Here is a 27,275-nt window from a genome sequence, read left to right on the forward strand (position 1 = left end):
GAGTTCCGGTGTCTATACATAAAAATACGTCTGTTATGAACGAATTAATGAAACAAGTTTATTTCGGTCATATAATCGATCAACCATTTTGTGTGATCAGTTTAACAATACAGATTATACATATTTAACAATCATACACATTTACACACACAAAATAAATATATATATATATACATTTATTATATAAGAAATATATAAATATATATATACACACATATATATCTATATATGTATACATATATACATATACATACTTAAATATATATATATATTTATATATTTATATATATATATATATATAGACTTGCATTGTGTACCGTATTTCAGGACCATAGGGCGCACTGGATTATAAAGCGCACTGCCAATGAGCGGGTCTAGTCAAGTCTATTTTCATACAAAAGGCGCATCGGAATATAGGGCGCATTATGGGCGTCAAATTATTTTAAAAAAAAAAATCTAAATGTAAAACACTTCCTTGTGGTCTACATTACATGTAATGGTGGTTCTTTGGTCAAAATGTTGCATAGGTTGTGTTTTACAGATCATCTTCAAGCCACTTTCTGACAGTCACTTCAGAATGCGCCATTTTGTGGGTGGTCTTATTTACGTGGCTCACCTTCGGCAGCGTCTTTTCTCTGTCATCTTTGTTGTAGCGGTGTAGCGTGCAAGGACGAGAGTGGAAGAAGTGTCAAAAGATGGTGTAAGTGTTGTTGAAACTTACACTTAATATTTTTTGTTTTAAGGGTTAACATTTTTTGTTGAAAATTATTATGGTTGTGAATTCATGTTATATTTTTTGTAAATAAGACACATGTGGTTTACTATAAAAAGGGCAATTTATTTCCTTTGTGACACCGCTATTCTCGCAAGATTTTGGTGTAGTATTTGGGGTTGCAGACATGCAAAATACTTTGAGGCATCAGCAGCAGCAAGAACATTAGGCTAGCTGAACAAGGTATTTGTCATATTGTGTTGAATTGTTCTGTATATTTGTGGAGTGCATTGGTTTAATTTTTGTACGCTCATGTAGTTGCACAACACTGAAATATTTGCTGCCCAAGAACCTCCGAAGTGGCAGGCGGCCACGAGGTAGCTATTTTGTTTAGCACCTTATTTGCCTGGGACTGAACTATTTCTCAAACCATTGTATTTCATGTCTTGTCCTGTAGTTTTCACGGCATAAACTCAAGTAAAGAGCCCGTCTTTAAGAAGCCGTGCCAGTGTTGTCATTTCGGCGCCACAGATGGAGCTAACTGTTTTAATGACAATCAGACTTTACTTAAATTATTAACGGAGCAGCAGTATGACACATAGAATGGACCTGCTACCTCCGTTTGAATAAGAAAATCTCATTTCAGTAGGCCTATAATGTTTTCGGTATCCTGGAGCACTCAAAGTTCCTTTCACTGGAACTAAGGGGCCAAGCCCAACTCCTGAAAAACTACCCCACACCATAGTTCCTCCTCCACCAAATTTCATACTTAACACAATGCAGTCCGAAATGTAGCTTTCTCCTGGCAACCTCCAAACCCAGAGTCGTCCAACAGTTTGCCAGATGCAAAAGTGTGATTCATCACTCCAGAGAAGGCATCTCTACTGCTCTAGAGTCCAATGGTGACGTGCTTTAAACCACTGCATCCGACACTTTGCATTGGACTTTGTGATGTATGGCTTAGTTGCAGCTGCTCGGCCATGGAAACCCATTCCATGAAGCTCTCTGCGTACCGTACGTGGGCTAATTGGAAGGTCACTTGAAGATTGGAGTTCTGTAGCAACAGAAAGTCGACAACCTCTTTGCACTATGCGCTTCAGCATCTGCTGACCCCTCTCTGTCAGTTTACATGGCCTAGCACTTGGGGGCTGACTTGCTGTTGTTCCAAAACTCTCCACTTTTCTTAGAATAAAGTTGACTTTGGAATATTTAGGAGCAAGGAAATTTTACGACTGGATTTGTTGCACAGGTGGTGTCATATGACAATTCCACTCTGAAAATCCGGAGAGCGGCCCATTCTTTCACAAATGTTTGGAGAAACAGTCTCCATGCGTAAGTGCTGGATTTTATACACCTGATTCTTCTCATTTGGATGGGTGGTATAGTGTATGTTGCATTGTCGAATGTTGAGAATTATGAGTGAAAACAATCAAAGTAGTTGGGGACCTATCCAAAAGGGTCTTTCTTATAAAGACTTCCTCCTACTACGAAGATGATTCCTGCCCAAATAGAGGGTCGTGCCGCTAGGGGGCGTTTGTGGTGACATGGTGTTGGAGCAGCAGGAGGCTTGATCTATCTTGTAGGAGATGGAGTTGTAAAAGACAGGGTTGCTGAGGCCGCCCTCCTGCTCACAGTGGGTCTGGCTGCTGGTCGAGTCCAAGCAGCAGAACAGCACCCGAAAATGCCCCATTTTAGGCTGTTTCCAGTGCTCTCTCTGCTCGGCAGCAGAGGGGAGGAGGTTGAAGCGGCTGCTGCCTGCATCAAAGGGCAGACCCAGCTTGTGGTGCCCATCGTTGCCTTCCTTAGACTCTCTCTCGGAAGTTTCCACCTCCACTAGTTGTGTGGCGGCTTGCTCCCCCCCTGCGACTCCACAGCGTTCATGTGTGCTAACAGTGAGAAACCTCAGAACTACCAAGTTAAGAAAAGCCCCGACTACTGTCAACCCGATTAAGATATACAGGAAGCTGAAGGCCACATAGGAGGAACGCTTCGTGAGAGCGTCGTTCTTCTGCAGGGCCACAAAATCCCCAAAGCCGATGGTGGTGAGCGTGACAAAGCAGTAGTAGTAGGCGTTGAGGAAAGTCCAGTCCTCAAAGTGAGCGAAGGCGGCTGCTCCGATGCACAAAGCGCTGACGCAGGACAGCAGACCCCCAATGACCATGTTGCCGATGGACACGTCTGTCTTCTGGAAGCCCAGGCTTTGCTTGGCTCGACGCAGGAGGAAACAGACAAAGGTGTTGATCCTCTCGCCAAGGCTCTGGAACATGACCAGCGTTAGGGGGATGCCCAAGACAGCGTAGAACATGCAGAAAGCCTTTCCGGCGTCGGTCCGTGGGGCAGCATGGCCATACCCTGCGGAACGGGGGAGACATTTTGTCAACAACATATCATTATATAACTTATTTTCCGGACTGTAAGGCGCACTTAAAATCCGTTTTTGTCCTCAAAACTTAATAGTGCGCCTGGAATAATTTTGAATTTGCTTACCGACCTCTAAGCTATTTTATTTGGTGCACAGTGAAATTATGGTTGTGATCAGTAGTAGATGGCAGTCAAACATAAGAGATACGTGTAGACCGCAATATGATGGCAGTCACACATAGGAGGTATACATGTAGACTGCAATATAACTCAAGTAAAAAACACCAACATGTTATATCTTCCATTCAAAATATACAACATTACGCGGTGCTCAGAAATCTATCAAAATTTGGCCTTTTGTTTCGCAATATTATGCAAAAGCAAATTTCCTTACCATCTGGTACCTGCTGATCTGTATTTGGGATCTGCATAAATCCTGAAAAATTGCACGTCTCGGCCTTTGTAGTCTGTGACAACACCGTAGTCGATAAGCTTCTTCTTTTTCTCTATCTTCTAGTTATGGGACATAGTTCTACATTGTGTTCTACATGTCGAACGATAATCATTCTTTATCAAATGTTTCTGTGTTAATATTTTCTACATCTGGGACAGGTTGAATTAATTTACATTATTTCTTATGGCAGGGGTGTCAAACTCATTGTAACTCAGGGGCCGCATGGAGGAAAGTCTATTCCCACATGGAACGGATGGGTAAAATAATGGCATAATAACTTAAAATTACAATTACGGCAACTTTAGATTGTTCTCTTTGTTTTACCAACATAAAAATAGAACAAGCCCATTCTAAAAATGTACATATCACAAATAATCCTCTTGACAAAACACTTCATTAGTTGAAAATTCTGAAAAAAAATTGGTGCAGTTTCAAAAACATTAAGAACACGATGATGAACTTAGTCTTATTCTCAGTGTATCTACAAAGTAATTAAACTTTCAGTCACAGCCCATGTAGGACTGAACAAAAAGACAAAATTAATCATAAATAAAAACTCTTCTATGTTTCAACTACCTCATTTGCCATTTGTACAAATTAATAAAAACTGTATGAAAATTTCAACAAACCAAAAAATATAAACTTAAAAGACTGACAGTATTGCAGTAGATCGCAAACGCTTCACTTTCTTTAAATTTGCAAAGAAGACAATATTTTTTTACAGAACTACATCAATGTGAAGTCTCTCATGCAGCATTTTAATTGGGGTTAAAATAGGGTAATTTTACTCCTGTTTGTTTTATGTTGGGTCACTTGCTGAACATAATTGCTATTGCGACATCCAGTGGACACATTTAGAACAGCAGTTTCTTTAATTAAAAAATGCAGCTCAATTTTAGACTTTGCAAACTCATCTTGCAGACCTGAACCGGCCCGCATGATTGACATCCCTGTCTAATGGGATGAATACAAGATTACTCAGCAAAACCAAGGGAGCACTGTACACAAAATTGTGATTGTACTGCTGCATAATGAAATGGAATTGTACACTACAGCTACAGCAATGAAAAGTGTAAGTCGGTGGTCAGCCACCTATGGCATTAGATCTTTAGCGCTAGCCTGGTGGCTCCCTGGACCTGTTTCAGAGATGTGTGAAAATGTTAAAAGATTTTGAAAAATGTATATTTTTTGTCGGAGGACAAACATGACACAAACCTTCCAAACTGTTAGAAATCCCACTGTTTATATTAAACATGCTTCACTGATGGGAGTATTTGGAAATTTCAGCGATCCTTGAACTTATCATAGTTTGTTTACATGTACAACTTTCTCCGATGCTGCCACAGAAAGACGTGTTTTATGCCACTCCTTCTTTGTCTCATTTTGTCCATCAAACATTTGATGCTGTGCGGGAATGCACAAAGGTGAGCTTTGTTGATTTTATTGATTTGCTGGAGTGCTAATCAAGCTTTGGTCAATCCATTACTGCAAGCTGATCGATGCTAACATGCTAGGCCAGCTGTATGTACATATTGCATCATTATTCCTTGTTTGTATGTGTATTTGAGCTCATTTAATGTCTTTACTTATGTCCTCCGCATTTCATTTGTATTTGGATGTCTCATGACACATTATCTATATGTAATATTGCGTGCATTTCTGATAGTTGTTTGTGTGCCATGTTGTTCCAGACCACAGCAAATGTTACCCAGCTTGCAAAGATTGTTATAGGTAGAAGAAGACAGCCTGCCGTTTTCTTAAACTTGGACTCACACATCTATACAGTCGTGGTCAAAATAACTTTCCTCCAAAAGGTCTTATTGGATGTCGGATGAAACAAAAATTGAGCTGTTTGGCCACAATACCCAGCAATATGTTTGGAGGAGAAAGGGTGAGGCCTTTAATCCCAGGAACACCACACCTACCGTCAAGCATGGTGGTGGTAGTATTATACTCTGGCCCTGTTTTGCTGCCAATTGAACTAGTGCTTTACAGAGAGTAAATGGGACAATGAAAAAAGGAGGATTACCTCCAAATTTATTCAGGAAAACCTAAAATCATCAGCCCGTAAGTTGGGTCTTGGGCGCAGTTGGGTGTTCCAACAGGACAATGACCCCAAAAGCATGTCAAAAGTGGTAAAGGAATGGCTAAATCAGGCTAGAATTAAGGTTTTAGAATGGCCTTCCCAGAGTCCTGACTTAAATGTGTGGACAATGCTGAAGAAACAAGTCCATGTCAGAAAACCAACAAATTTAGCTGAATTACACCAATTTTGTCAAGAGGATTAGTCAAAAATTCAACCAGAAGCTTGTCGATGGCTACCAAAAGTGCCTTATTGCAGTGAAACTTGCCAAGGAACATGTAACCAAATATTAACATTGCTGTATGTATACTTTTGACCCAGCAGATTTGGTCACATTTCCAGTAGACCCATAATAAATTCATAAAACGACCAAACTTCATTAATGTTTTTTGTGACCAAAAAGTATGGGCTCCAATCACTCTATCACAAAAAAAAACAAAGTTGTAGAAATTATTGGAAACTCAAGACAGCCATGACATTATGTTCTTTACAAGTGTATGTCAACTTTTGACCATGACTGTACCTTTGGCCATTCTGAGCCAGTAATTTCCAGGAGTTATCTCATCCTCTGAGAAGCCTCCGTTTTTTACTAAAGATTTCCAATGCTGCAAAAATGTGCAGTAAAAAAATTAAAATATAACATTTCTGTCAACGAAGATTCGTGCCAGCCTTTGATGGTAGGCTAGAATAGCTAATATAGACACTTATACTATGTGTTGCCTTCATTATAACACTTATATAAGGCTTTTAATTTTTGCGGCTTCAGGCAGATTACATTTTTTTAATTTTTGGTCCAAGACGGCTATCTCAACATTTTGCATTGCCAACTCCTGGTCCAAGTCCAAATGGTCATGGTCCAATTTATCATGAATTGATTAACGTGATCCCCGACTTAAACAAGTTGAAAACCTTATTTGGGTGTTAACATTGTATTTCTATCTTAAAAGTCTTCAATCAATCAATGTGTATTTATATAGCCCTAAATCACAAGTGTGTCAAGGGGCTGCACAAACCACAACGACATCCTCGGTACAGAGCCCACATAAGGGCAAGGAAAAACTCACACCCAGTGGGACGTCGGTGACAGTGACAATGATGACTATGAGAAACCTTGGAGAGGGGACCGGGATCTTAAAAGTCTTGCTAATTATGTGAATGCCCAAGCATTCCCAAAAATAGTTTTCTACTCTAAAAATCCATCAATTCATTTTTATAATTAAAAAAAAAAATTTGATGATTATTTTAAAAATTATTGATGTATTTATTATTTGTTTACATATGATATATTATTTATGAATTTACTGTTCTGTTACAGAGAACAAGGAAATTGGATAAAATTGCTATGGTATGAAAAGGGGTAGGATTATATTATTAGCGAGTCTGTTTAGCTGGTTGGAGAGCTATCTTCCACAGTTAGTGGGTCCATGAGGATGACTTCTGTTTTGTTTGATCAGCCGTTTTACTGCCGTGTGACAGGCATCGTTTGGAAACCATTGAGGTATGTAACTAAATATTTACAAAATCTTTCGTACCAGTATATATCTGCGGCTTATGGTCCGGTGCAGTGAATCAGAATCAGCATTTCTGTCAATGAAAATGCCAGCCTTTGATAGTAGGCTAGTTTTCCTTGGAAAATTGCGACTGTTACTGAGTAAAATTCCAACTTTTATCATAATATTGCACAAATGTTCAGTTTTTCTTCTAAAATTTTGACTTGCGTTGAGTAAATTTAGGACTTTTATCATAATACTGACAAATTACTAAGATTTTATAAGGCTTTTAATTTTTGCGGCTCCAGGCAGATTGTATTCTTTTTATTTTTGGTCCAATATGGCTCTTTCAACATTTTGCGTTGCCAAGTCCTGGTCTAAGTCCAAATGGTCACGGTCCAAATCACCATGAATTGATTAACGTGATCCCCGACTTAAACAAGTTGATAAAACTTATTGTGGTGTTCCCATTTAGTGGTCAATTGTACGGAATATGTACTGTACTGTGCAATCTACTAATAAATTGTACGGAATATGTACTGTACTGTGCAATCTACTAATAAATTGTACGGAATATGTACTGTACTGTGCAATCTACTAATAAAAGTCTCAATTTGCCGTAGTTGTGTAGAATCTACTCACCAATTGTGGTGATGACCGTGATGGCAAAGTAGAAGGCTCCGTTGAACTTCCACTGCGTTCCTGCTCGGTGAGGTTCCGACTGGAGGACCACGCTCTCAATCTCCCTGAAGTCATCCTCAGCTAAGTGGTACTTCTCCCTGAGCTCAGCCAGCTTCTCCTCCAGCGCCCTTAGCTTGGACACTTCTCTCCCGGACTCCAGCGCGTCGAACACGGCGGCTCCTGTCAGCAGATAAATGAGCGTGGAGAGAACGAGTAGGACGGTCCTGACGTTCTGCGTTTTCATCCTCAACATCAGCCTCGCTTACATCAGCTATAATCATCTCGCCTGCCGGGATCGCCGGCACTGGACAAATTCAATTACGAGAAATAGTCTTGCCTGTTGTGTGCAAACTTGCACCAAAGTTGACTGCGGTTGTGTTACCTGAGCTTCATCCCCTTGACTTTGGACTTTGGTGTTTGTCTAGCATCTCATGTGACCTCGACTCTGAACTAATGGGTGCAGTCAGCCAAGGGTTAATCTAAGATACAATCAGAACATAAAATGTTTTCTTATTATTGGTGTGTTGAATGGGATAAAAAGAACCCTCTTCAGGTCCTTAAACAGTATAAACCAAATCGATCCTTTTTAGTGGCAAGTAACCCCGAACTGGACACTCTTATTTGAAACATTTGGAAAGTAAAAATAAGTGTAAAAATACTATTTATAGGGATGACCTGATACTATTTTTTTTACTTTTTTATTTTTAAGACTCCGGCTTATTAGTGATTCCTAGAGCTCAAAAAAAGTCTGCGGGCTATAGAGCGTTTTCCGTTCGGGCTCCAGTACTCTGGAATGCCCTCCCGGTAACAGTTCGAGATGCTACCTCAGTAGAAGCATTTAAGTCTCATCTTAAAACTCATCTGTATACTCTAGCCTTTAAATAGACCTCCTTTTTAGACCAGTTGATCTGCCACTTCTTTTCTTTCTCCTATGTCCCCCCCTCCCTTGTGGAGGGGGTCCGGTCCTATGACCATGGATGAAGTACTGACTGTCCAGAGTCGAGACCCAGGATGGACCGCTCGCCTGTATCGGTTGGGGACATCTCTACGCTGCTGATCCGCTTGAGATGGTTTCCTGTGGACGGGACTCTCACTGCTGTCTTGGAGCCACTATGGATTGAACTTTCACAGTATCATGTTAGACCCGCTCGACATCCATTGCTTTCGGTCCCCTAGAGGGGGGGGGGGGGGGGGGGGGTTGCCCACATCTGAGGTCCTCTCCAAGGTTTCTCATAGTCAGCATTGTCGCTGGCGTCCCACTGAATGTGAATTCTCCCTGCCCACTGGGTGTGAGTTTTCCTTGCCCTTTTGTGGGTTCTTCCGAGGATGTTGTAGTCGTAATGATTTGTGCAGTCCTTTGAGACATTTGTGATTTGGGGCTATATAAATAAACATTGATTGATGATTGACTTTTGATACGATACCAATATTGGAGTTTTGAGTATTGGCCGATGCTGATACAATTCCGATACTTTATTGGTACGACTATAGATGTCTGATAATATCGGACAGACGATATTATCGGCTGATAAATGCTTTAAATAGTAATCTCCTAAATTATGCTTGGTTATTCTTTAAAAGTCATATCTAACAATTGCGACAACGACTTTTTACTGTCAACTGAGTTTTGTTTTTTAATGATTTCTGCTGGTGGTGTGCCGGCGGATTTTGTCAATGCAAAAAATGTGCCTTGGCTCAAAAATGGTTGAAAAACACTGCATTACATTACATTCTATCCCCCTCCAGCTCCAGCTGCGTCAAATATAGATACGGCAACAAAAGAAGTATCCCACTCTCTCTTTTGTTCGGGCTCCAGTACTCTGGAATGCCCTCCCGGTAACAGTTCGATATGCTACCCTCAGTTGAAGCATTTAAGTCTCACCTTAAAACTCATTTGTATACTCTAGCCTTTAAATAGACCTCCTTTTTAGACTAGTTGATCTGCCGCTTCTTTTCTTTCTCTCCTCTGTCCCCCCCCCTCTCTTGTGGAGGGGGTGTAATAGCAAAATTACTTATACTTGTTTAAATAGATGATGTTCTTTGAACTGGGTACCAAAAGTTGTTTATTAGGTTTAGGAATGTGACGCTCTGCAAGAGGACTCTAATCTGATCGGGCTCTTTCTCCTGTGTCTTTGATGTGACATGTGGACTATAGTTGACCTGGGCATGTGTGTTCCTCTTCCTGACCCCCAACAGAGCTAAATTGTTCTCCTTTCCTGAGTGACCCCCCCCTTCTGGGCAAACTACACCCTCTCCTTCTTCACAGGACTTTGGGTATTCATTCCACTGGTGTACTGTATGTAAATGAGCATGGAGGGTGGGACTTCTGAGAATGTATAATTGTCATGTCAAATTCTAAAGGAGTTAGAACAAGCTGGAACGAACGGATGTGTCGTTCTGGTTTGGTCTCGCTTTGCAAAGCTTGTTATTATTTGTTTGTTACTTTTATAAATCATTTTAAAGGCATTTGTCACTAAAGGATCGTCTTTAAGAAATTTCCACGACAGGGGTCCGGTCCAATGACCATGGATTAAGTACTGGCTGTCCAGAGTCGAGATCCAGGATGGACCGCTCGTCGGAACGAAGGATGGACCGCTCGCCTGTGTATCGGTTGGGGACATCTCTACGATGCTGATCCAACTCCGCTTGGGATGGTTTCCTGTGGACGGGACTCTCGCTGTTGTCTTGGATCCGCTTTGAACTGATGGAACCACTATGGATTGAACTTTCACAGTATCAAGTTAAACCCGCTCGACATCCATTGCTTTCGGTCCCCTAAGGGGGGGGGGGGGGGGTTGCCCACATTTGAGGTCCTCTCCAAGGTTTCTCATAGTCATCGTCACTGGCGTCCCACTGGGTGTGAGTTTTCCTTGCCCTTATGTGGGTTCTTCCGAGGATGTCGTAGTCTTAGTGGTTTGTGCAGTCCTTTGAGACATTTGTGATTTAGGGCTATATAAATAAACACTGATTGATTGATTGATTGATTGATTGATTGATTAAAATATTCAAGTAAAGTAAATACATCAACAATACGATTTCAGGACAAAATAAAACAATTAGTAAAAAAAGATCAGGACACAACTAATTGTATACATTAATTAACTTGATTGATGCTATTTTGTCCAAATGTATATTTGCAAGTGTATGTTTGTTCCAAACGGCACATCCGAAGCAGCAGCTGGCCTTCACTCCTTCCTTTTCTAATTCACCTCATAAAACGGTCGTGTGTGTGGCGTGCTCGCAATGAGCTCGCTCTAAGTACTACTGTGTGCAATCAAGCGTCAGCCGTGGAGGCAGCGCTGACCTTTATCAAGCACACTCGGCCGCCGAGAGACCCACCGAGCCCTCCTCATTAACAGCACAAGCTGGGAGAGTGTGTGTCGTTTGCAGGGGCTCGTTGAGGCTTTTTAGTACCCTCCGCAGGGCTTCCACTCAGCGCCACGCTAATTGGGTTCACGCCACAGGAACCCGACCGCTGTCCTCTGCAGTGGACATTTGTGTTTCGCATAACAAAGCAAGAGAAATTCACAAAAAAACAAAACAAATCTTCTTAGTGATTCAACTCAACACAGTCATAAAGAACCTGACATAAGCCATTATGTTTTTTTTTATCGTTATTGTTAATTATTGTTATTGTTAATTTCCCCTCGGAGATTATTAAACTATTTCTGATTCTGATTAAAATCCACATTTATAGCCCCAACAATAGATGTTTATCTCAGTGGCACAGTGGAAGAGTGGCCGTGCGCAACCCGAGGGTCCCTGGTTCAATCCCCACCTAGTACCAACCTCGTCACGTCCGTTGTGTCCTGAGCAAGACACGTCACCCTTGCTCCTGATGCGTGCTGGTTAGCGCCTTGCATGGCAGCTCCCTCCATCAGGGTGTGAATGGGTAAATGTGGAAGTAGTGTCAAAGCGCTTTGAGTACCTTGAAGGTAGAAAAGCGCTATACAAGTACAACCCATTTTGGTTAACAGTGTTTTTATCTTCCTCCTCGTGAGAAATTCCACACTGCAAATCATTTGCCACTTGCCAAGATTAAAAAGGGACATTCTAGAAATGTCCCTAGTTTTAAGAGCTATTTACTTATTTTTAGTCATTGACTCATTTCAAATTTAGCATGAATAATTCCTTTTTCTATTCTAGTTTAACAATGTTAAAATTGAGAAAGTTATTATTCACATACAGTATTTTGGTTTTCTCCACATAGAAAATCTTGTTTTAAGATCCTGCAACATCTCAAGGCAAGTTGAATAATAAATGATCCATCCATCCATTTTCTACCGCTTATTCCCTTTCGGGGTCGCGGGGGGCGCTGGCGCCTATCTCAGCTACAATCGGGCGGAAGGCGGGGTACACCCTGGACAAGTCGCCACCTCATCGCAGGGCCAACACAGATAGACAGACAACATTCACACTCACATTCACACACTAGGGACAATTTAGTGTTGCCAATCAACCTATCCCCAGGTGCATGTCTTTGGAAGTGGGAGGAAGCCGGAGTACCCGGAGGGAACCCACGCATTCACGGGGAGAACATGCAAACTCCACATAGAAAGATCCTCAGCCTGGAATTGAACCCAGGACTGCAGGACCTTCGTATTGTGAGGCAGACGCACTAACCCCTCTGCCACCGTGAAGCCCGAATAATAAATGATACAAATTGTATTTCTATCTTAAAAGTCTTCAATCAATCAATCAATCAATCAATCAATGTTTATTTATATAGCCCTAAATCACAAGTGTCTCAAAGGGCTGCACAAACCACAACGACATCCTCGGTACAGAGCCCACATAAGGGCAAGGAAAAAAAACTCACACCCAGTGGGACGTCGGTGACAGTGACAATGATGACTATGAGAAACCTTGGAGAGGACCGCATATGTGGGTATATATAGTCCCCCAGTGGACCAGGATCTTAAAAGTCTTGCTAATTATGCGAATGCCCAATCATTCATATATATAGTTTTCTACTCCAAAAATCCGTCAATTAATTTCTATTATTTTTTTAGATGATTATTTTAAAGATTATTGATGCGATGAGTTGGCGACTTGTCCAGGGTGTACCTCGCCTTCCGCCCGATTGTAGCTGAGATAGGCGCCAGCGCCCCCGTGATCCCGAAAGGGAATAAGCGGTAGGAAATGGATGGATGGATGATGTATTTAATATTTGTTTACTTATGGTATATTATTTATGTATTTACTGTTCTGGTACAGAGAACAAGGAAATTGGATAAAATTGCCGTGGTATGAAAAGGGGTAGGATTATATTATTAGCGAGTCTGTTTAGCTGGTTGGAGAGCTATCTTCCACAGTTAGTGTGGGGCCATGACGATGACTTCTGTTTTGTTTGATCAGCCGTTTTACTGCCGTGTGAAAGGCATCGTTTGGAAACGATTAAGGTATGTAACTAAACATTTACAAAATCGTTCGTACTAGTATATACCTGCGGCTTATGGTCCGGTGTGGCTAATCAGAATCAGAAATACTTTAATAATCCCCTTGGGGGAATTAACATTTTCAGCACAATCCCAGACAGAACAGGATCGTTGACGAAACAGGGAGGAAGGGGGTTGGGTTGAGAGCAAAAAAAATCAGTTTATGCCTTGGCCCATGGAGAGGGGGGCAAGATTGAGGCCAAGGAAGGAAAAAAAAAACCCTTAGCCATAGCACACAAAAACATGTGTGTAAGAGGGAAACATCAAACATCAAAAATCACGAAGGACATTAAAGAAATTAAAGTAGCGGAGCTGATGCAACCAGCCTCCACTCCAGCTGTGCCACTTCTACACACAGTCACAAACGTAAAACAACAAAAAAAAACATGTACACTGTGGTGGCCTCTGTAGTGTTCCACGCCATTGTCTGCTGGGGTGGGGGGAGCATGGCCAAGGACAGGAGCAGACCCAACAAAGCAACCAAGAGAGTCGACTCCACCAACTCTCGGTCAGTGTCCAGTCTGCATGAATGAGCGAGACGTATGGATGCGTCCAAGGAGACCGAAGTGTCCGATACCTGCTCATTCAGCCAAGACACTGTGAAGCCCGTCCGTCCCGGCGCTCAGCGCCAGCTCCGCAGCCCTGTCTCTTCATCCACATCTCTTCCAATCCCTCCAAATGGACTCTGGTGTGGCAGAGGCCCCGCAGCTGGTCTCCATGGCCAAAAGACTCCCGGGAGGCAGATCCAGAAGTTCACAAAAAGCACTGCAGAAGTCACGAAACTTCCACCCCTTGTCACACAGCCCCAAAGGGTCCCCAACCAAAAGGAAAAAAAACACAAACAAAACATGTAAAAACAGAGAGGCTATCTAAATGTAATATACCGTATTTCCTTGAATTGCCGCAGTGCATATAGTATGCGCCTGCCTTGAATTACTGCCGGGTCAAACTCGCTTCGCAAAATAATTGTTGTGGGACATGCGCCTTCCGCGTCTCCCTCCGCTGCAGGGCCAACCAGAGCACCCGCTGACAGCGCACTCTAGACACGCCCCCGCGCTCATCAAGCGGACCGCGGCCACTCTCCACCGCAGCCGGCCGCAGTCCACACCTGTGACTGATGACGTGAAGCCGTATAAAAGGGACCACTGGACAAAGGATCGGCGCGGGAACTTCATTCTCAAATGGTGTACCGTAAGCCTGATGTTTGCTGATCGTTGTTGTGTTTTCCTCCGTGTTTTTTGGACGTCCGTGTTGCTCTCCCGCAGAGTCTTCCCCTTCGAGATGGTCTGTCGTTTCCTCCTGTGTTTTGGACTGCCTTCCTCGATTCCCGACCTTCGCCTGAACACGGATCTTGCCTTTTCTCTCTTGCCCTGAATGATCATCTGCCTGCCTCTCGGACTGCCTTGTTCCTTCGCTCTCTACAACACTTGGTAACACACACTTCAGTTAATATACTTCACATAGTCTTACACCATACACACTCTTGGGTTTTGGACACACACACCATTCTCTAGTTTATTAGTATTGTTTATTATTGTTATTAGTAGTATTATATATTTACCATATATATATATATATATTAAATCTCTGTACACTACTGCCACCAGGTGTTAAGCCGCCGTCATCACCTCTTAGTTACACATAACAATAATTAGCGCGTGCTTAGTATTACCGCTTGGTCAAACTCGTGACGTCACGAGTGACACTTCCCCTGTCATCTTTTTCAAAATGGAGGAGGCTGATTTCAATACCGGTAATTTGAAATCGCATAAAGGGAAGAAGATTAAGAGCTATTCAGTAGGATTTAAGATCCAAGCTTATATCACACTCAAATTTTACTGACTGCCTTTGGTAAGTGCCGGAGTGAGAAGAGGTTTTAAAATAATTAGCGCATGCTTACTTTTACCGTATGCCTATGGTAAGCTCAGGAGTGAGAATAGGTTTTAAATTAATTAGCGCCCCGGCGGCAATTCAAGGAAATAGGTATATATTATATATCAATCAATCATCAATCAATGATTTTTTATATAGCCCTAAATCACTAGTGTCTCAAAGGACTGCACAAACCACAATGACATCCTTGGTAGAGCCCACATAAGGGCAAGGAAAACTCACATCCAGTGGGACGTCGGTGACAGTGACAATGATGACTATGAGAAACCTTGGAGAGGACCGCAAGCAATGGATGTCGAGTGGGTTTAACATGATACTGTGAAAGTTCAATCCATAGTGGATCCAACACAGCCGTGAGAGTCCAGTCCAAAGTGGATCCAACACGGTAGCAAAAGTCCCGTCCATAGTGGACCCAACAGCAAACCATCCCAAGCAGAGCCGGATCAGCAGCGCAGAGATGTCTCCAGCCGATACACAGGCGAGCGGTCCATCCTGGGTCCCGACTCTGGACAGCTATATATATATATAGTAGAGGCTATCTAAAAATATTTATTTCTTCTGAAATGTGGTGGGTGCGGCTTCAATACAGCTCTGTAGCCCTGAAAGTACAGTGAAATAATGTGTCTAAAAGTAGTTGTCGGCTCCCACAAAGTCTTCCATGATTAGTGGTAGCAAACACAGAACACACTCTTGATGTCTGTGAAATCATTACGCCCAGAAAAAAACCTCTGGCGATGCTTAAAATGACCAAAATACAATAAATATTGAGTTAATCAGAATGCACCTGTCACTATATCACATACATACTAACAACATGCATATCAAATGTTGTTGGAGGGTTTTTTTTTCAAGTACTTTATTGTCTAAATACTTAACTTTTTACGTTAGCTGACTCTTGCTCGCAGTTTTTTACTACTAAAGTGCACAAAAAAGAGAGACATTTGATTTAGTAATTTAGGCGTTAAAAGTAAAAAAAATACAAAAATTATGTAAGATTTTCTTTTAAAGGGGAACATTATCACCAGACCTATGTATGCGTCAATATATACCTTGATGGTGCAGAAAAAAGACCATATATTTTTTAAACTGATTTCCGAACTCTAAATGGGTGAATTTTGGCGAATTAAACACTTTTCTGTTTATCGCTCTTTTTGCGATGACGTCAGAACGTGACGTCTCCGAGGTAATACAGCCGCCATTTTCATTTTCTACACATTGCAAACATTGGGTCTCCGGTCTGTTATTTTTCGTTTTTTCGACTATTTTTTGGAACCTTGGAGACATCATGCCTCGTCGGTGTGTTGTCGGAGGGTGTAACAACACTAACAGGGAGGGATTCAAGTTGCACCACTGGCCCGAAGATGCGAAAGTGTCTGCCGCCGGACCCCCATTGAATGTGCCAGAGTGTCTGCACATTTTACCGGCGATGACAGACATGACACAGAGATGTATGGATAACCCGCAGATGCATTTGCAACGATAAAGTCAACGAAATCCCAAAGGTGAGTTTTGTTGATGTTGACTTATGTGCTAATCAGACATATTTGGTCGCGGCGTGACTGCCAGCTAATCGATGCTAACATGCTACGCTAATAGACGCTATCATGCTATTTACCGGCGGTGCTAAAGCAGACATGGCACAGAGATGTATGGATAACCTGCAGATGCATTTGCAGCGATAAAGTCAGCGAAATCACAAAGGTGAGTTTTGTTGATGTTGACTGCCAGCTAATCGATGCTAACATGCTACGCTAATCGATGCTAACATGCTATTTACCGGCGGTGCTAAAGCAGACATGGCACAGATATGTATGGATAACCTGGAGATGCATTTGCAACTATATTACGTTTCCTTCCACCCACATTTAATGCGAAAAAAACACTTACCAATCGACGGATTTAAGTTGCTCCAGTGTCACAAGATGCGAAAGTCCAGATCGTTTGGTCCGCACATTTTACCGGCGATGCTAACGCAGCTATTCGGCCATGCTATGCATGAATAGCGTCAATAGCTATTCGCTCAATAGCTTCAGTTTCTTCTTCAATACTTTCATACTCCAACCATCCGTTTCAATACATGCGTAATCTGTTGAATCGCTTAAGCCGCTGAAATCCGAGTCTGAATCCGAGCTAATGTCGCTATATCTTGCTGTGGTACCCGCCATTGTTTGTTTACTATTGGCAGCACTGTATGACGTCACAGGGAAATGGATAGTCGCATCGCAAATAGCGAAAATCAAGCACTTTAAAGCTTTTTAGGGCTATTCCAGGACCGGTAAAATTTTGAAAAAAATTTAAAAAATACAAAAAGCCACTGGGAACTGATTTTTATTGTTTTTAACCCTTTTGAAATTGTGATAATGTTCTCCTTTAACACTTCAATGACTGGGGGCCCATTTTTGATCCCTGAGAATTTTGTTGGAATGTATTTAATCATTTATGTATTATTTAAAACTTTTTGCTCCAAAAATAATAATTTATCCAAATTAATGTTGTGATGAATTGTTGACATATTGAAGGCAAAAATTACTTCACAAAAAATATTCCACTTTGAAATATGGAAATATTCTGTGTTTGACGTATAAATTTGTATTTATTTATTTTTCAAAAATTGCGTAAAACAATCAAACAAAAAAGATTGAAAAAACAAACATATAATCGATGGATTGTTCTGAGTTTGATCCAATTATTTAGGTGTTGAAAGTAAAAAAAATAACAATGTGTGACTTAATTTTAAAACTTTTATGACTGGGGTCTTTTTGGATCCCTGAGAATTTTGGTGGATTTTAAATTTGGATTTCAGAAATGTGGGGTACACAACTGGCTTGTCTACACACATGGCTTGAGGGAATTCGATGAAGTGAAGTGAATTATATTTATATAGCGCTTTTCTCTAGTGACTCAAAGCACTTTTCTATAGTGAAACCCAATATCTAAGTTACATTTAAACCAGTGTGGGTGGCACTGGGAGCAGGTGGGTAAAGTGTATTGCCCAAGGACACAACAGCAGTGACAAGGATGGCGGAAGCGGGGATCGAACCTGGAACCTTCAAGTGGCTGGCACGGCCACTCTACCAACCGAGCTATAACGCCCCCCAGATGTATGTTTTGAAGTAATATGAATGGGAAACAAACCGTGCAATAATTAATGTTCTGTACGAAATAACAAAATTAACCGAATAAAATAAACTTTGGCTTTTCAAGATTGGATTATGATTTAGTTTACTTTTTAATTGTTTTTGTTTTTTTACCTTGGCAAGAAGGCAGCCCCAGAATTCATGAGCTTGTGGATAGTCGGAAAGGGCGAACGGCCGTTTTCCGCGTATGACTTGTCTCCATACAACAGTGTGCGTAACATTATTTTTGGAGGCTAAAAAGTGCAGGGGACAACAAGTCCCCACTTCGGTGAAATGCTCAGTCATTCACAAACAAGGATGGGGTGAGGGTCAGCACTTTGTGAACAAATGTGCGAGCAAATTGTCAAACAGTTTAAGAACATTTCTCAACGAGCTATTGCAAGGAATGTAGGGATTTCACCATCTACAGAGAAATCATTGCACGTAATCGATGATATTTCAGACCTTTCATCCCTCAGGTAGTATTGCTTTAAAATGCGACATCAGTGTGTAAAGGATATCACCACATGTGCTCAGAAACACTTCAGAAAACCACTGTCAGTAACTATAGTTGGTCGCTACACCTGTAAAGCCAAGTTGAAACTCTACTATGCATAGTGAAAGCCATTCATCAACAACACCCAGAAACACCGCCGGCTTCGGTGGGCCCGAGCTCACCTAAGATGGACTGATGCAAAGGGGAAAAGTGTTCTGTGGTCTGACGAGTTCACATTTCAAATTGTTTTCGGAAACTGTGGACGTTGTGTCTTTCGGAACAAACGTTAACTGGGTGTTGTTAAAAGGAAAGGCCACGTAACACAGTGGTAAAAATGCCCCTGTGCCGACTGTTAAATTGTAAGTAATGATTTGCAAAAAAAATAAAAAATACATTTCTCAGTTCAAACATTAAATATCTTGTCTTTGCGGTCTATTCATTTCAATATAAGTTGAAAAGGATTTGCAAATCATTGTATTCTGTTTTTATTTAAAGGCCTACTGAAATGAGATTTTCTTATTAAACGGGGATAGCAGGTCCATTCTATGTGTCATACTTGATCATTTTGCGATATTGCCATATTTTTCCGTAAAGGATTTAGTAGAGAACATCCACGATAAAGTTAGCAACTTTTAGTTGCTAATAGAAAAGCCTTACCTTTACCGGAAGTCGCAGACGATGACGTCACCCGTTGAGGGCTCCTCACATCCTCACATTGTTTATAATGGGAGCCTCCAACAAAAAGAGCTATTCGGTCTGAGAAAACGACAATTTCCCCATTAATTTGAGCGAGGATGAAAGATTCCTGTTTGAGGATATTGATAGCGACGGACTAGAAAAAAAAAATAAAATAAAGTTAAAAAAAAAAATGTGATTGCATTGGGACGGATTCTGATGTTTTTAGACACATTTACTAGGATAATTCTGGGAAATCCCTTATCTTTCTATTGTGTTGCTAGATTTTTAGTGAGTTTAATAGTACCTGATAGTCGGAGGGGGTTTGTCCACGGGTGTCTTAAGGCCAGTGTCTGATGGAAGTCGACGGCAGCTGTATGGACGGCACAAGCTCAGCTGATCTCTGGTAAGTGGCAACTTTTTACCACAATTTTCTCACCGAAAACTGCTGGTTGACATTTGGTTGGGATCCATGTTCGCTTGACCGCGCTGATCCATAGTAAAGTTTCACCTCCGGGAATTTTAGACAAGGAATCACTGTGTGTTTGTGTGGCTAAAGGCTAAAGCTTCCCAGCTCCATCTTTTTACAGAGACTTTTCCATTATTAATTGAACAAATTGCAAAAGATTCAGCAACACAGATGTCCAAAATACTGTGTAATTATGCGATCAAAGCAGACGACTTTTAGCTGTGTGTGTGTGCAGCGCTAATATTTCCTAACAGTCCGTGACGTCACGCGTACACGTCATCATTCCGCAACGTTTTCAACAAGAAACTCCCGGGAAATTTAAAATTGCAATTTAGTAAACTAAAAAGGCTGTATTGGCATGTATTAATATTTCATCATTGATATATAAACTATCAGACTGCGTGGTCGGTAGAGGTGGGTTTCAGTAGGCCTTTAAGAATTACATGACTTGCAAATTTACTGGTTTTCGGTTTTGTACATTTCTGAATTGCTCCGAATTATGTTAACACCACTTTTTTTCTAACAGCCTTACTGAAGGACCCCAAAAGGACACACCTGAGTTATATCCGATTTTAGCCTGGAGGTTTTAATGACTCAATCCGTGAAGTCATATTGTCACATCCCATTTCTCAGCGGTTGATTCTGCAGGACAGATAGTGCATCAGTTTATCTGGCACAGGAAGACATTAAGTGCAGGATGTCCACAGGCTTCCGTCGAGAACCTCATCCATCCAAGTGCCGTCCTCGGTGAAAATGAGGCAGTGCAATGATGCATGGGGCTATCTTTACACTGATAAGAGCAGGTTATGACAGTGTAAATAAAGACTTGTCAACACAGTCGTTATGTGGCATTTACTGGAGGCGGTATTTTTGGTGCAAGATGTCACACATAGCATGCTTCCAAATAAACAACATTTTGGCAACTCTGTGGTGTCTATATGTCTTTCTTTCAAAAAAATCACCTGTTGTTCCAATTTGATGCACTTATTATCCACTAGTATTTGTAGTTTAGGTGTGACTTGAACGGCGTTATCTTTCTCAATGTGAGTGTTACCTATGCTCAACGGCGTTAATCTCCAAAACAGTATCTAAAACAGGCCTGGGCAATTTTTTTGACATGGGGGCCAAATTTTGAGAAAAAAAATGTGCCTGGGGGCCGGTATATCTGAATTTTGGGTTACACTAATACAAAACCTCCCAAAAATGTCTGATTGAATGCTGGACCACCTTAAAAAACAATGGAATTTCAGGATTTTTTACTGAATGAGACACCCAGAATGTACATGACAATGAAGAATGTGGGATTTACAATATTAACTATGAACGATAAAACACTGAATTTTGACAACGTATGAACCCCACGCCCCCTCTCGATCGACATATTTTACAATCATGCAAAGCGCAACAAAAATGCAACAAACACAGCAAAATATAAACGTGAAAAAACGGAAGAAAAAAAAAACACATTTCAGGCTGGTCGCTCTGGAAAAACGCCGGAAAAAAGGCTCCACGCCTACACTGCTTGGTATTTTGCCTGAGCTGCTGTGACTTAGATTACCATAGTAACTAGTATATAATGCAAAACAGCAGATTCAAACCATTGAAATACTTTGTATAGTTCAAGACTTACAAACCCTGTTTCAATATGAGTTGGGAAATTGTGTTAGATGTAAATATAAACCGAATACAATGATTTGAAAATCATTTTTAAACCATATTCAGTTGAATATGCTACAAAGACAACATATTTTATCTTCAAACTGATAAACTTTTTTTTTTTTAGAATTTGATGCCAGCAACAGGTGACAAAGAAGTTGGGAAAGGTGGCAATAAATACTAATAAAGTTGAGGAATGCTCATCAAACACTTATTTGGAACATCCCACAGGTGTGCAGGCTAATTGGGAACAGGTGGGTGCCATGATTGGGTATAAAAACAGCTTCCCCAAAAATGCTCAGTCTTTCACAAAAAAGAATGGGGAAAGGTACACCCCTTTGTCCACAACTGTGTGAGCAAATAGTCAAACAGTTTAAGAACAATGTCAAGAAATGTGGGGATTTTACCATCTACGGTCCATAATATCATCAAAAGGTTCAGAGAATCTGGAGGAATCACTCCACGTAAGCGGCATGGCCGGAAACCAACATTGAATGACCGTGACATTTGATCCCTTAGACGGCACTGTATCAAAAACCGACATCAATCTCTAAACGATATCACCACATGGGCTCAGGAATACTTCAGAAAACCACTGTCACTAAATACAGTTGGTCGCTACGTCTGTAAGTGCAAGTTAAAGCTCTACTATGCAAAGCGAAAGTCATTTATCAACAACATCCAGAAACGCTGCCGGCTTCTCTGGGCCCGGGATCATCTAAGATAGACTGATGCAAAGTGGAAAAGTGTTCTGTGGTGTGACAAGTCCACATTTCAAATTGTTTTTGGAAATTTCCGACATCGTGTCCAAAGGGTAAGCGAACCATCCAGACTGTTATCGCCGCAAAGTTCAAAAGCCAGCATTTGTGATGGTATGGGGGTGCATTAGTGAAAAAGGTGATGTAACACAGTGGTGATTATGCCCTTTCCCAATTACTTTGGCACATGTTGCAGCCAAAAAATTCCAAGTTAATTATCCATCCATCCATCCATTTTCTGCCGCTTATTCCCTTTCGGGGTCAATTATTATTTGCAAAAAATAAATAAGGTTTATGAATTTGAACATCAAATATATTGTCTTTGTCGTGCATTCAATTGAATATGGGTTGAAAATTATTTGCAAATCATTGTATTCCTTTTATACTTACATCTAACACAATTTCCCAAATCATATGGAAACGGGGTTTGTACAAAACCTCCTAATAATGTCTGATTGAATGCTAAAAACGTTATGATGGACCACCTTAAAAACCGGAATGGGATTTCAAGATTTTTTTACTAAATGAGACACCCAGAATGTACATGACAATAGCGAATGTGAGATTTACAATATCAACTATGAACGATAAAATACTGAATATTGATTGCGTATGAACGCCACATCCCCTCTCGATCGACATATTTTACAATCAAGCGAAACGCAACAAAAATGCAACAAACACAGCTAAATATAAACGTGAAAAACGGGAAAAAAAACACATTGCAGGCTGGCCGCTCTGGAAACACGCTGTAGAAACGATCCACACCCACACTGTTTGGTATCTCGTCTGAGCTGCTGTGATTTAGATCAGTGGTTCTCAAATGGGGGTACGCATACCCCTGGGGGTACTTGAAGGTATGCCAAGGGCTACGTGAGATTTTTAAAAAATATTCTAAAAATAGCAACAATTCAAAAATCCTTTATAAATATATTTATTGATTAACACTTCAACCAAATATGAATGTCAGTTCATCCATCCATCCATTTCCTACCGCTTATTCCCTTTTGGGGTCGCGGAGGGCGCTGGCGCCTATCTCAGCTACAATCGGGCGGAAGGCGGGGTACACCCTTGACAAGTCGCCACCTCATCGCAGGGCCAATATAAGTTCATAAACTGTGAAAATAAATGCAACAATGCAATATTCAGTGTTGACAGCTAGATTTTTTTGTGGATATGTTCCATAAATATTGATATTAAAGATTTATTTTTTTGTGAAGAAATGTCTAGAACAGTGGTTCTTAACCGGGGTTCGATCAAACCCTAAGGGTTCGGTGAGTCGGTCTCAGGGGTTCGGTGGAGCCTCCGCCGCTGAGGTCAAGACACACCCAACTCATCGTGTAAATAAAAACTTCTCCCTATCGGTGTATTATGGATACCCACAAACAATATTCTCTCCAATTTTCCCTCAGATTTGCAGGTGTGTATTTTGTTGTAAGTTCATGCACTGTTTGTGTTGTTCTTTGAACAAGGTGATGTTCCTTTTGTGCACTTGAAAAAAAACATAACTTTGTCTTGAATTTGAAAAAAAAAATGTTTCATTTTTCACTAAAGAAGGGTTCGGTGAAGGCGCGTATAAAACTGGTGGGGTTCAGTACCTCAAACAAGGTTAAAGGGGAACATTATCACAATTTCAAAAGGGTTAAAAACCATAAAAATCAGTTCCCAGTGGCTTGTTGTATTTTTTGAAGTTTTTTTCAAAATGTTACCGGTCCCGGAATATCCTTAAAAAAAGCTTTAAAGTGCTTGATCTTCGCTATTTGCGATGAGACTATCAATTTCCCTGTGACGTCATACAGTGCTGCCAATGTAAACAAACAATGGCGAATAGCACAGCAAGATATAGCGACATTAGCTCGAATTCAGACTCAGATTTCAGCGGTTTAAGCGATTCAACAGATTATGCATGTATTGAAACGGATGGTTGGAGTATGAAAGTATTGAAGAAGAAACTGAAGCTATTGAGCGAATAGCTATTGACGCTATTCATAGCCATAGCATGGCCGAATAGCTGCGTTAGCATCGCCGGTAAAATGTGCGGACCAAACGATCAGGACTTTCGCATCTTGTGACATTGGAGCAACTTAAATCCGTCGATTGGTAAGTGTTTTTTTTGCATTAAATGTGGGTGGAAGGAAACGTAATATAGTTGCAAATGCATCCCCAGGTTATCCATACATCTCTGTGCCATGTCTGCTTTTACACCGCGAGTAAATAAAATGTTAGCGTCGATTAGCGTAGCATGTTAGCATCGATTAGCTGGCAGTCACGCCGCAACCAAATATGTCTGATTAGCACATAAGTCAATATCAACAAAACTCACCTTTGTGATTTCGTTGACTTTATCGTTGCAAATGCATCTGCAGGTTATCAATACATCTCTGTGCCATGTCTGTCTTCGCCGGTAAAATGTGGAGACACTGCAGCACATTCAATGGGGGTCTGGCGGCAGACACTTTCGCATCTTCGCGCCAGTGGTGCAACTTGAATCCCTCCCTGTTAGTGTTGTTACACCCTCCGACAACACACCGACGAGGCATGATGTCTCCAAAGTTCCAAAAAATAGTCGAAAAAACGGAAAATAACAGAGCTGAGACCCAATGTTTGCAATGTGTTGAAAATGAAAATGGCGGCTGTATTACCTCGGTGACGTCACGTTCTGATGTCATCGCAAAAAGAGCGATAAACAGAAAGGCGTTTAATTCGCCAAAATTCACCCATTTAGAGTTCAGAAATCTGTTAAAAAAATATGGTCTTTTTTCTGCACCATCAAAGGTATATAATGACGCTTGCATAGGTCTGGTGATAATGTTCCCCTTTAAGAACCACTGGTTTAGAATGAAGTTCATGAATCCAGATGGATCTCTATTACAATCCCCAAAGAGGGCACTTTAAGTTGATGATTACTTCTATGTGTAGAAATCTTTATTTATAATTGAATTACTTGTTTATTTTTCAACAAGTTTTTAGTTATTTTTATATCTTTTTTTCCAAATAGTTCAAGAAAGACCACTACAAATGAGCAATATTTTTGCACTGTTACACAATTTAATAAATCAGAAACTGATGACATAGTGCTGTATTTTACTTCTTTATCTCTTTTTTTCAACCAAACATGCTTTGCTCTGATTAGGGGGTACTTGAATTAAAAAAAATTTCACAGGAGGTACATCACTGAAAAAAGGTTGAGAACCACTGACTTAGATGACCATAGTAACAAGTATATCATGCAAAATAGCAGATTCCAACCATTGAAATACTTTGTATAGTTCAAGACTTACATTAATTTGAAAATATCACTGCACATCATAATGGCAGCTACAGTTTCCATCTTAGAGATCGAAAACTATTATTTGGGAATTCCGGCTGGCCAGATTGAAAAGCCTAACACGTATTAAGGCCCGGGCCTTAATTTGCCCAGGACTGATCTAAAATATAGATACTTTTGATACCACCCTGGGGTGAAAGCTGTTTATTCTATTTTATTATTGCTTTTTTTTTTACTTAGGAGCATTTAGAAATATGATGGTCAGTTATCAAAGCAAAGGTACGATGACTAAGACAACAAGACGACTAACTGACATGTTAGTAATGACAAGAAAAAGAAGTTGACATAAATGAAATCCAATCATATTCAATTTCATCTTGTCGATGGGCGGGTGAAATTGGGAATATATCCAATCACAGCTCTTAAATGGCGTACACTGAAAGAGGGCTGGGGTTAGGTATGAACAAAAGCCCATCAGATGTTTTTTTTTGCGGCATAAAGAAGTCCCCGTCAAAGCAATGTGTGGCTTTGACGTGTAATATTTGTACACCAAGGAGATAGCGAACAGGACACATTTTTTTCTCCCCCCGCTTGATGCCTACTACAGGCAAGTCGTCGATTCTGTTATTGACTCAACTGTATGTCAAATCTATTTTTTGCTGCTATCTGTGTTGCGGCAAAAACTGATTCTGTGTCAAAATTTGATTCCCGCCGCGAGAGTACGTACCGCTTTCAACTGATTACATAGGGCTATGTGTTTCAAATAATTTAATCCTATTATTAAAGGGGTCCCCAAAATCTGGGCCGAGGGAAGTACCAGTTTTATAATTATTTGAATTTTTTTTTGTATTATTTTTTTTTAAATCTGTCCTTTGTAATCCATTTTTTACGACTTGTTACTCTTGGTGTCTTCTAGCCACTCAGGCAAATCATATGGTCTAAAAATGCATTTTTCCATCGATAACATGACATCAAGATCGCACTCTTTCAGTCAATTAGTGCACGAGGAATATATATATATATATATATATATATATATATATATATATAAGGGGTGTGGGTAAAAATCGATTCGAATACGAATCAAATCAAATACGTTGTGCGATTCAGAATCGATTCTCTTTTTTTTTTTAAATCGATTATTTTTGTATTTATTTATTTTTTTTAATCAATCCAAACCACTACACAGCAATACCATAACAATGCAATCCAATTGCAAAACCAAACCTGACCCAGCAACAATCCGAACTGCAATAAACAGAGCAATTGAGAGAAGACACAAACACGACACAGAACAAACCAAAAGTAGTGAAACAAAAATGAATATTATTAACAACAGTATTAATATTAGTTATTATTTCAGCATAGCAGTGATTAAAAATCCCTCATTGACATTATCATTAGACATTTATAAAAATAAAATAAAAGAACAATAGTGTCACAGTGGATTACACTTGCATCGCATCTCATAAGCTTGACAACACACTGTGTCCAATGTTTTCACAAAGATAAAATAAGTCAAGTCATATTTTGGTTCGTATAATAGTTCAAACAAATTTATATTATTGCAATCAGTTGATAAAACATTGTCCTTTATAATTATAAAAGTGTTTTTTTTTTTTAAATCTACTACTCTGCTAGCATGTCAGCAGACTGGGGTAGATCCTGCTGAAATCCTATGTATTGAATGAATACAGAATCGTTTTGAATCGAAAAAAATATCGT

The 27,275-nt window shown here is 40.5% G+C and overlaps 1 protein-coding gene across 2 annotated transcripts in view; it reads right to left on the minus strand.

Annotated features, from left to right (window-relative positions):
* Positions 1 to 452: 452 nt before the first annotated feature.
* LOC133535263 (potassium channel subfamily K member 15-like) overlaps positions 453 to 27,275 on the minus strand; it is a 39,091-nt gene continuing 12,268 nt past the window's right edge. Inside the window, exons 2-3 of one of the 2 annotated variants that reach the window (XM_061874932.1) lie at positions 7,743 to 8,260; positions 453 to 3,064 (exon numbers count right to left, since the gene is read on the minus strand). In XM_061874932.1, the coding sequence (XP_061730916.1) occupies positions 2,178 to 3,064; positions 7,743 to 8,034 (1,179 nt within the window). In that variant the 5' untranslated portion in view covers positions 8,035 to 8,260 and the 3' untranslated portion in view covers positions 453 to 2,177. The remainder of the gene's footprint in view (positions 3,065 to 7,742; positions 8,261 to 27,275) is intronic. The other variant, XM_061874934.1, reaches the window with a different exon arrangement.

The sequence above is a fragment of the Nerophis ophidion genome, linkage group LG16 (genome assembly GCF_033978795.1).
Source record: "Nerophis ophidion isolate RoL-2023_Sa linkage group LG16, RoL_Noph_v1.0, whole genome shotgun sequence".
NCBI lineage: Eukaryota > Metazoa > Chordata > Actinopteri > Syngnathiformes > Syngnathidae > Nerophis > Nerophis ophidion.